At 35.9% G+C, this 12,226-nt stretch overlaps 1 protein-coding gene across 3 annotated transcripts in view; it reads right to left on the bottom strand.

The window, feature by feature from the left end:
• The window catches only part of AGTPBP1 (ATP/GTP binding carboxypeptidase 1), a 191,923-nt gene that overhangs the window by 35,022 nt on the left and 144,675 nt on the right, over positions 1 to 12,226 (bottom strand). For all 3 annotated transcript variants that reach the window (XM_061426061.1, XM_061426060.1, XM_061426062.1), the window contains one exon: positions 3,200 to 3,287. In XM_061426061.1, the coding sequence (XP_061282045.1) occupies positions 3,200 to 3,287 (88 nt within the window). The remainder of the gene's footprint in view (positions 1 to 3,199; positions 3,288 to 12,226) is intronic.

A 12,226-nucleotide genomic window follows, 5' to 3' on the forward strand; every position in this document is an offset into this window, starting at 1 on the left:
TAACTGCTATCAGCCAACATCATGACTTTCCATTTCTGGATGTGCTAATTAAACAGCTCCTATTTTATGCATCAATAGAAGTTTTAGACCCCCCCATTTTTTGACAGGTTTATACATTACTGGATCCAGGCAGTGATGAGCAATGGCTGCTACAGCCACTGGATGAAAGGCTGACAGATCAGACAGCAATATCTCAGTTCACTGATCAGTTTTAAGATTACAAAAAAAAGAAATAACCAGAAATGATATGTTTCCTGATGTGATACAACAGGAATTTCCTGCACCCTCTGTGAAGTATTCTTGTCAGAAATGAAACCTGAAGTTGACCAAGCTTCTAAATCTAACTATGAGTTTAGAAAACTGGTGAGAGGGAAGAATTTAGAATTTATTAACACCACAGGGATGCAATCAGCAAAATCCAAAATATGGGAAATCCAGCATGACAAATGATTTAGTTTCTTCAATAAATAAAGGATAAAGTTAGAAAGAGAGAAAAAGGAAGCCTATAAAGTAAGAGACTTGAGAGACGTATGAAGAAAAATCAAATGCAATGTGTGGTCCTTTGGTTGGTCTGATTTAAACAAACCAACTATAAAGTTAGATTTATGAGACAAGTAAGTCTGAACACTGACTGGATATTTTATCACATTTAGGAATTTTCTTCACTGTGCTAACGGTATTGTGGATAGATTGCCTTAAATATGTATCTCTAATGAAAAAGACTTTTGAAGTATTTATGGATAAAATATATGGGAAAATGCCTTTAAAGATTCAGGGTGGAGGTAGGGGTGAAAGCATAGCTAAAATAAAACCATGTGTTGATAATTATTGAAACTTAGAGATGAATACATGGGGCCTCATCATCCTATTATTCACTTTCGTAAATGTTGGAGATTTCAATGATAAAAAGAATTTTAAACTATATTATTTTCCAGACTTTAAATATCCCTGAGATATGATGACTTAATTTCTACCAACTTAATTTTCAAAATTCCAAATCACCTTGCATTATTTAAGCCATGAACTGAAGAAAAGCCATGGCCTAGAGATTATTTACTCATGTACACAGACATTCAAGGCAGATCACATCCTTAGAACTACCCTGGGATCAGGCTTTCTAATGTAATCTTATGAGAATAAAGCTTGTAATTAATGAAAATAAAAGAACATTGACCTAAAAAGCGGTATAGTTTTCATTAACTTAGCCATTATATCAGAGAAGGAAATGGCAACCCACTCCAGGATTCTTGCCTAGAGAATCCCATGAACAGAGGAGCCTGGTGGGCTGCTGTCCATGGGGTCACACAGAGTCAGACACGACTGAAGCGACTTAGCATGCATGCATTCATTGGAGAAGGAAATGGCAATCCACTCTAGTATTCTTGCCTGGAGAATCCCAGGGATGGAGGAGTCTAGTGGGCTGCCATCTATGGGGTCGCACAGAGTCGGACATGACTGAAGTGACTTAGCAGCAGCAGCAGCAGCAGCAGCAGCTACTATATCTTGAATAGATACTCAATGACAAGGTGCTAAGAGTTGAGGAAATGCAAAATAAGGTCCAGAAGTAGATCTTGCCAACTCTTTTCCCCCAAAAGTTTAATATCTATTTGGGGGGGGGGTGTTCATGCCACCACATTACAGCTATGGATTTTATAGGTTATATTTTCTCATATACTTATGGAAGGTAGTTTTATTCTCATTTTACAGATGAGACAAACAAGCAGCAGAGGACAATGCAAAAATAGCAGTTTTTAATACCCTTATATAGATTTCAGGCTTGAGGAAAGCAACTGGAGTAGTGTGTGTTACATACAAAGTGGTTAATAAATATCTGTTGAATTAGCCTGAATTCCAATTCCAGATTTAGCAGTAGCCAAAAGAAAAAAATAAAAAATAAAGAAACAAAAATCCTTGCCATCACCTCTTACATAGAAAAGAAAAACAACCCCAGATTCTATGACCATTCACTTTACAATGTAAAAAAGAAAGTATTCATTGATGATTTTTTATTGTGTAGAAGACAAGCATGAAGGAAATAATACTTTTTGAAAATCACCGTTTCACCCTTTAACATTTTAAATCAATCTTCTAAAATCTAACCAAGCACTTCCCAGACAATCACTGCTCCACTTCAACTTAAAAGGAAGATATAAATGATGAGGGTATATTTTTATGTTAGCCTAACATGAAAAGAAATATGAAAGTTATTCAGGTGAAAAAATTACATATAACATTATACTTCTGTTCCTCATTTATTCCCTATTTATTTTGCTTAAAAAAAATGGGGGAAACTCTACTGAAATTAATTCCAAGGAGCATTTCTTTCTTAGAAAGTAATAGCAGTTAAGATCTAGGTTTTCCAAAGCCCTATCTAAATCATTAAAAACAGCTTAATTTTAGAAGGCTTCATCTACCTGATAAAACTATAAGAAAAGGCATACTAGCACTAGTTAAGCACAATATAAAATATTAAAAAGTCAAAATCCACTAAACAGAAATCTCAGGATTAAGATTAATAAGAGCAAAGAAACAGGGATGTTAAGTGCATTCAATAGCAGACAGAAGTTATCTTGAAATGTATTACAGGCAGAAACAGTAAAAATGGAAAGCAAAGCGTATGATAATCCTAGATTACTTAGTCATGAAGTTGAGGAATAATCCAATTTTGCCACTAAAGCAATAAATGATTTCTAGCACTTACTTCTAACTTGATAAACAGATCACCTGTTTGAAGTCAAAGTTGAACTGGCTAAACTGAAGCAACCTAACTATAGAATACATCTCCAACTAAAACACGGGAAGTTAAAATGAGGTAAACATTTGTGTGAAGAAAAAAAATTATACTTAGTATCATCAGAACAACAAGAAACCACTGTAAATTATTTCCTAGAGTTTCTAATTTTAGTCTTCCTCAATGAGGTTCCCAAAGTTTTACAGCTATAAAAGAGCTGAGAACATATCTAAATGGGAGAAACAAGACTGGACATATGTCTGTCTACAAAACACATTTTACTGCCACTAAATATACCCCCTAAAATGAATCTCAAATTATAAAAAAAGAAAACCTTTTCTGTTAGAAGTAATACTAAAGCATATCATAATTCAGAGAACACATTATCTCTTTTATCCCTAAACCGAAATAGGATGAACTAATATTTCCTTCTATAAACTGTTGTCCCGTTATTGTCAGAATACTTACTTATAGTAACAAATGTCAGTCCCCACACGAATCCACCATGGTCTAGCATTTAACGCTTCCTGAACCGAATACATGAGTGGTTGCATACCTTTGATAGAAAGAAAAAAGAGAGAAAACTCTTTTCAGAATTTTTGAGTTAAAAATTAATCCTGTCATTTTAGAAAGCACTAAACATTCATGAAAGTTAATGAATACACATTTTGGTATTTCAACATGTATTTTTTAAAAATCTGAGATGTGTGTGTGTGTGTGTGTGCACACACTCAAGAATGGTTGACTCTTTGTGACCCCGTGAACTGTAGCCCACCAGGCTCCTCTGTCCATGGAATTTTCCAGGCAAGAATACTGGAGTGGGTTGCCATTTCCTATTCCATGGGATGTTCCCAACCCAGGGATCAAACCTGTATCTTCAGTGTCTCCTGCATTGGAAGGCAGATTCTCTATCACTGAGCCGCCTGGGAAGCCTGAGATCTTTCTCGAAGATCTAAGAACTGGTGCTTTTGAACTGTGGATTGGAGAAGACTCTTGAGAGTCCCTTGGACTGCAAGGAGATCAAACCAGTCCATCCTGAAGGAAATCAGTCCTGAATAGTCATTGGAAGGACTGATGCTAAAGCTGAAACTCCAATACTTTGGCCACCTGATGCGAAGAACCAACTCATTAGAAAAGACCCTGATGCTGGGAAAGATTGAAGACAGGAGGAGAAGGGGACAACAGAGGATGAGATAGTTGGATGGCATCATGAACTCAATGGACATGAGTTTGAGTATGCTCCGGGAGATAGTGATGGACAGGGAAGCCTGGAGTGCTGTGGTCCATGGGGTCACAAAGAGTTAGACATGACTGAGCAACTGAACTGAACTGAAATCAATGAATGATATGTTTTATTTCCAATTTAACTAAAATGAGGTTACCACTTCAATAAGTGAAAAGTCATTTAACATTCTGCTATTAGCTTTTCTATATTAGATCTATCTAATTACATATATACAAATTACACAAAAAATTACATATACATAATATATATTATATAAAAATTATACATATATTCCTCATAGCAAGTGAAAAAAAGAATAAAGTTAAGTATTATCTCCCCTCCAACTCTCCACAGATTCCCATCTACAGCAAGGTAAGGAAAACAATGCCACTGAACCGGCTTGATTGTTTTCTTCCTCAACAATAGGTGTTTAAAACCATGCAGAAGGAGGGAAGGGAGAAGGAGGAGGGACAGTTAGCAAAAGCAGGATTAAAAATATAGTATATTTTCTTAGGTAGTTTTAGAAATATACTTTCACATACACTTTAAAATCATTTAAAAGGTTTCCAGGTTTCTAACTGGAATTAATGAAATTTATATGCTAATTTTGGAAAGGTTCACAATTTTTATTGAAATCTGGCTCAACTTTTTCTTAAATTATAACCTAAAGATACAATCACCTTTTTCATTTTCTTGCTACAGAATCATTATCTTAAACTTACTTCTGAGTATTTTTATTAGTTTTCAATAGTTTCTTGGGTTCTCTAAGCACATAAATCATATCACTTGCAATTTTAAAAATTTTATCTCCTCTTTTAGTATTTATAATAGTTACTTTATTTTCTACTTTTATTATATTTCAAGAAATGAAACAATCTCAAAAACTATTCTGAATACAGTGGTAAGAACTAAAGCTATCTTGCTTATAATTTAAATAAAAATATCTTGCCATAAGATGCAATATTTGCTGATTGTTTTTCTTAATGTCAACTTTATCTTATTTAAATAATGAGCTAATATTGAATAATTTCTATGTGCCAGATACTGCTCTAAGTATTTTTATACCTTTTAAGTCATTAAATCCTCACAACAGCCCTCTGTAGTAGGTGCTTATTTCTTCCTACAACTGGAGCAATTTCCCCCATACGTCTTATTACACTTAAGTGTTTTTAATTGTTTCATTAAATGACTTTTCAGCATCCACAAACAGAACCACATGGCTTTTCTCCTTAAGTCTGTTGATATAATTAATTGTGTAAATATGTTTACTATTGTGAATTATCCTTGCACTCCAAGAAAAAGTTTTTCTCTTATATGCTATATGATGAGATCAGCTAGATTTCACTTAGAATTTTTGCATCTAAAACTTGGTCTTTTAAAAAAAAAATTACCTTTACTAAGTATTGATATAATATTACACTAGCTCCAGAAAAACATATTTAAAAGGTATCCACCATTTACTAGAATGAGAAAAATCTATTTTTAGAAGTAAATACAAATCAGTTGGAATATCATCCTGATATGGTGACTACTAAATACATTTTTAATTTCTTTTCAACAGCTGTATCTCTACAGCTGTTGTAGTATCTCTACTTTTTTCAGTTTCAGTATTTCTAGTTTGTCCTATTTGTTCTATTTCTATCTCATTTTCAGCATTTTTAAAAAATTCTCTTACTTTCTTTTGGATTTATTTTTGTTGTTCTAATATCTTGAGTATTTTAATACTTTTAATTAATACTCAAAATATCTGGAGTATGTTTTCAGTACTTGAGTAGTAACTTATTTTCAGGTTTTTTATTTTAAATAATGCAGTTATGAAAGGCATTCCGTTTTCCTCCAAACAGCAGTTTAGCTATGTCCCATAAGTCTATAAAGAGTTCTCCTTTGCTGTACTTTCTAGATCAGAGCCATCCAACTGAGCCTTCTGCCAGAATGGAAATGTTCCATACCCGCACTGTCCAGTGTGGTGGCCACTAGCCATGTGTGGCTACTGAGCACAGCAAATAAGCCTACTGCCTCTTAAGAAGTGAATTTTAAATTCTTAAAACAACTGTCTTTTAATCACGCTGTATTTCTTGCAGCTTTTGCTCTAGCAGCTATGTGAGTGCCATGTGGTTATGGGTTTTGTACTGTATAAAGGTCAGTGTTCTGTACGGCAAATGAAACCACCAACAAAATGAAATGGCACCGTGACAAATGGGAGAAAATATCTGCAAATCCTAAATCCGATGAAGGGTTAACACCCAAAATATATGAAGAACTCCTACAACTCGATAGCAAAAAACACACAAACAACTGAAAAGTGGACAAAGGATCTGAATGGACATTTTTTCAAAGATATACATATGGCCAACAGGTAAATGTAAAGGTACTCAACATCACTAATCATCAGGAAAATGCAAATTAAAACCACAATGAGATTTCACCTCACACCTGCTTGAATGGCTGTTATCAAAAGGACAAAGAAGTGTTGGTGAGAATGTAGAGAAAAGAGAACCCTTCTGAATCACTGGTGGGAATGTAAATTGGTGCACTCACTGTGGAAAACAGTATGGCAGTTCCTCAAAAAATGAAAAAATAGCACTAGCATTTGATCCAGCATTTCCACTTCTGGGTATTTATTCTTAAAAAACTAATTCAAAAAGACATACGCAACTCCCTATCATGTTTAATAGATCATTACCTACAACAGCCAACACATGGAAGGAACTTAAATATCCACTGATGAATGAATGGATAAAGAAGTTCAGCTCAGTCACTCAGTCATGTCTGACTCTGTGACCCCCATGGACTACAGCATGCCAGGCTTTCCTGTCCATCAACAACTCCTGGAGCTTGCTCAAACTCATGTCCATTGAGTTGGTGATGCCATCCAACCATCTCATCCTCTGTTGTCCCCTTTTCCTCCTGCCTTCAGTATTTCCCAGCATCAGGGTCTTTTCTAATGAGCCAGTTCTTTGCATCAGGTAGCCAAAGTATTGGAGTTTCAGCTTCAGCATCAGTCCTTCCAATGACTCTTCAGGACTGATTTCCTTCAGGATGGACTGGTTTGATCTCCTTGCAGTCCAAGGGACTCTCAAGAGTCTTCTCCAACACCACAGTTCAAAAGCAACAATTCTTTGGCACCCACCTTTCTTTACAGTCCAACCCTCACATACATACATGACTAATGGAAAAACCATAGCTTTGACTGCTACTGCTAAGTCACTTCAGTCGTGTCTGACTCTGTGCGACCCCATAGACGGCAGCCCACCAGGCTCCCCCGTCCCTGGGATTCTCCAGGCAAGAACATGGAGTGGGTTGCCATTTCCTTCTCCGATGCATGAAAGTGAAAAGTGAAGGTAAAGTCGCTCAGTCGTGTCCGACTCTTAGCGACCCCATGGACTGCAGCCTACCAGGCTCCTCCGTCCATGGGATTTTCCAGGCAAGAGTACTGGAGTGGGGTGCCATTGCTTTCTCCATAGCTTTGACTAGATGGACCTATGTCAGCAAAGTAATACCTCTGCTTTTTAATATGCTGTCTAGAAGATGTGGTATGTATATAATGCATGACCCTGTGTGCACACACGTGTGAGCACAATGGAGTATTATTTAGCCATAAAAAAAGGAAATTTTGCTATTTGTAACAACATGGATAGACCTTGAGGACACTATGTTAATAACTGAAATAGGTAAAAAATAAAGGCAAATACTGTATGATCTTGCCTATGTGTGGAGTCTTTAAAAAAAAAACTCATAGAGAACACAATAGAGGCTTCCATAGGCAGGGGGTAGAGGGTGTGACCCCCTCTACCGAAAGTGGGTCACAAAGTATGAATTTCCAGTTACAAATAAGTAAGTCATGGTGATATAATGTTAACTAGACTTACTGTGGTGATCCTTTTACAATATCTACACACTGAATCGTTATGTTACACACCTAAAACACATTCTACATGCCAATTATATCTCAATGGAAAATGAAGGTTTGCAGTTATAATAGCATCTTCAAGGACTGCAACTTGTAAACACACAATATCTCATGCTTTTGACCCTGAATTATTCTTTGTCAGACATCAATATTACCACATTTCCTTTATTTGTATTTACCTATTAAACCTCTGCCCAATCATTCATTTCAGCTTTATTATTACTATACAAATATTAATTAAAAGATTAGAAAAGATTGAGGGCATGAAGAGAAGGGGAAGACAGAGGATGAGATGGTTGTATAGCATCACTGACTCAATGGACATGAGTCTGAGCAAACTCCAAGAGATAGTGAAGGACAGGGAAGCCTGGTGTGCTGCAGTCCATGGGGTCGCAAAAAGCAGGACATGACTTACCAACTGAACAATAACAACAATATACACATACACATATTCTCCCCATCTGGCAAATTGTATAATTTTCATTATCTGATTTTTGAGGCCATTTTGACTTATAGTTAATAATGACAGATATACGTTTAATTTCATTCCTTCTCCCCTTCCATTTTGTTTTCTTTCTACTATTCATTAAATGTTTTTTTCCTTCTTTACACCTTATTTTACTTACTTGGTTACATTTTCCACATTTTCTTTTCTTCTTCTGTCATTTGGAAGCTTTCTATTGTGCTTTTCCAACTCCATTTCTCATCCTCACAATTATGATTAACTTTGTGTGTAGACATTTCTCTAGTACTATATTATATTAAATAAATGAGCAATCCAACCAGGACAAGTTAGCTTTCACTCCTCTCATATTACTCCTTTTAGAACATTTTCCCTTAACACAATTTATAAATTCTAAGTCTTCTATCTTGATATCTTTTTCATTTATTTTTCTCAGCGAGGGTTCAGGGCAGTATATTTTCTGAATTCTACATACACAAACACACAGTTTGTTGGCAGTGACAAACAAATGACGGATTTTACAAAAGACATTTGGCTCTCCTCTAGCTTCCACAGATGAGGGTCCAATACTAACCTGTTTCCACACAGAGAACAACATAGTGATTAGGAGCTCACAGTCTATAGCCAGACTATCTAGGTCTGAACTCCAACTCCACTACGTGCCACATGCACGATCCTGGCAGGTTACTAAACCACTCACGCCTCCTTTTTCTCTTCTGTGGATAACAATCTTACTGGATTGTTTGTTGTGTCAATGAAGAGTATCACATGTGTCAGCACTTAAAGAAGCCCTGGCACATGATACATTTTTCAATAAATGTTAGCTGTTATTACTATTATTTAAGTACTGCAGCCAGTTCTATACCTGAAACTTAAATATTTCACTGGTATGTATAAAAGATTCCTGTCTTCCTTATTTCTTTCTAGGAGTCAGTGAGTCATTTCAACTCGAAACTTTAACCTCTTCCAAGCACACAAAATTCTTAATAAATGGTTAATTATAGTAAGGCAGAACAAGGTTCAGGCTGAGGTCAAAGGGCATAACAGATTTATCTGAAGTGTTCTAATTTTATACAAGACAATGTATTCTGTTATTACTTTTAAAATGATGGTTAATTCTGGTCACAGTGAAGGGAGCTATATTTGGAAATTCTGATTATAATGAAGATCATCTGAACAAAACAGGGTCCCCCAGAAAGAAATCAATCAAATGAGGTAACTCAAACTGAATAAACCACAATCTATTAATACTCAAGTTGATACAGAAAGGCCATATTTGAGTAACTTATTTAACCATGAGCCAAAGGATAAACTTTAATGTGTGTAACATAAATATGCTAAGAACTGTCAAGCCTGTCACTTGAATACAATCAAAATATTAAATTGCCAGAGTGAAACCAGCATCTAATGGCACTGGCCTCTAATAATATCCATGTAAAGGCTGAAGTTTTATTAAGCACATGCTCAGTAACAAGGGCAGATACAAAGAAAGACAAGATGTTTTAGGCCCTAATCATTAAATGTATTGTGAATCACAGACAAAATTTTCAAGTTAAAGCTAGCACTGTAATTTAACACATGAGGGGGAGCTAGGTTAATCTGAAGGTACCTACCATAAGCTGCATATGTTATTAATAACTTTACAGAGAAAAAAATACATGCTTCTAATATGGCAAGTATTATAACAGAAAGTCATACTAAAAATAGGAAGATGAGATCCTTGGTCTGGAGGGGTAATGTTGGCCACATGAATCTCAATCACTCCACACATCCTCACAAAAACAAGTAAAGAAAATCAACAAGCAGTGCAAATAAAAGCACACATGCCCAGGCCTGCAGCATTACTAGACGACAGAATGTAAGAGACTTGCTCATAGGTAGAAAGATGGGCAGATATACCAGGGAAGTGGAAACAAAGTAGACTGCAGGCCAAAAAATACTAAGTAAGACAAGGAATTTTATAAAGCCACAATTCATAGTGAAAAGTAATATAGCAAGACACAGTGTCTACACACCAGAAAAGAACAACCTATTATATAAAGCAGAAACTACAGGAAACGTAGAAGAAAGAGACACACTACTGACAGATTCCAACACTCCACTCTCATTACAAGACAGAACAACTGAACAAAAGAATATTTATATAGCTCTAAGTAACATAATTCATAAGGCAAATTTTATGTAGATATGTTGAACACTATATCCTGATAGTAGAGAATGCACCTTCTTCTAAGAATATGTGGAATATTCACAAAAATTGCTCATGTATTAGGTCAAAAGGAAATGCCAGTAAGTTCCATATAAGAGAAACATTACAAACAAAACCCTCTGATCACCATATAAAATAGAGCTACAAATTAAAATCAAAATGAAAATAAACAAAGAGGGCGGATAACCATGGAGAGACAAGGGAGACAGGTTGACTTTGGTGTCAGATCTTGAACAGAATGAGAAGGGCATCTGCCCAAAAATGCAAAGGAGAGACTGTTAAGTACACTGGAATTGATCAAATAAGTAAATATATTAAGAACAGTATAAGCCAAAATTCTCCATTTTGGAAAAGGAAACCGAAAATATGGAAAGAAAACTAGAATAAAATCTGTGCAACTGAAGGTATCAGTGTGACCTCATGGAGATACTATGTGTACACATATGTGTGTATGTGTATAACATACACACAGAAATAAACATATACATGTTATACATTACTACTGATGAAAATTTCTACATACACACTCGTATATACAAATATATATTCCCTAGCTCCCTTCATGAACAGGTCCAATAATAATGTACACACTATGCACACACAAAAATAAACATATACCTACTATAAATTACTACCAATGAAAATTTCTACATAAATGCTTGTATATACAAATATATGTTCCTCAGCTCCGTCCATGGACAGGTCCAGTAACAATGTACACACGATGCACACAGATCTTATTTTTAAAATATTATTCTCCACTAAAATAAATCAGGGCTTTTTGAAGAAATGACTGCTTTGGATGAGATGGCTGGATGGCATCACGGACTCAATGGACATGAGTCTGAGTAAACTCCGGGAGTTGGTGATGGACAGGGAGACCTGGCATGCTGCGATTCATGGAGTCGCAAAGAGTCGGACACGACTGAGCGACTGAACTGAACTGACTGAGGCTGGGGCATGGAAAGGCAAGATAAGCCTTGGGCATCTTATGCCAAAACACAAGAACACCCATAAAGAATGACAGGGACGTGTCAACAGAACACACAACCCAGCATGAAGGGATCACAACAGCCAAATCCTGGGCAGCTGAAACACCAAAATACTGATAGCAGCAAACTACAGCCCACTGATTAAACAGGAAACAACTCTATACTGATATCAACATGTAGAATACTTACCGATTACAAACAGAAAAAAGGTGACTTTACAGTGGAAAAGTCTGGCAGACAACAACTTAATCAGGTGATTAAATTATTACTATCAGCAATAAAACAAAATCCTGTGCCACCAACACACAACATCACTACTGTGATGCCCCCACCACAGATGCCTGACTTAAATCAAGTCATGAGGAACAGGAGACATCTCCAAACTGAGAACCACTCTACAAAGTAAGTGCTTTCATTTTCCAAAGTGCCAAGGTCATGAACATTAAAGACCGCAAACTGTTCCTGACGAAAATAGTCTAAAGAGACTTGACAACTAAATACACTATGTGGTTTGAGCTGAATTTTTGTGCTATTAAGGTCACTGATGAGAAAACAGGTGAAAACTTAAATGAGGGTCTAAAGATTAGATGGGGTTCAAATATCAATGATAATTTCCTGATGTTGACAGCTTTTCCATAGTTATATAGAACACTGAAAGTGTTCTAGAATGATGGGGCATCATTTTTGAAGTCCAAC

The sequence above is a fragment of the Bos javanicus genome, chromosome 8 (assembly GCF_032452875.1).
Source record: "Bos javanicus breed banteng chromosome 8, ARS-OSU_banteng_1.0, whole genome shotgun sequence".
Taxonomy (NCBI): domain Eukaryota; kingdom Metazoa; phylum Chordata; class Mammalia; order Artiodactyla; family Bovidae; genus Bos; species Bos javanicus.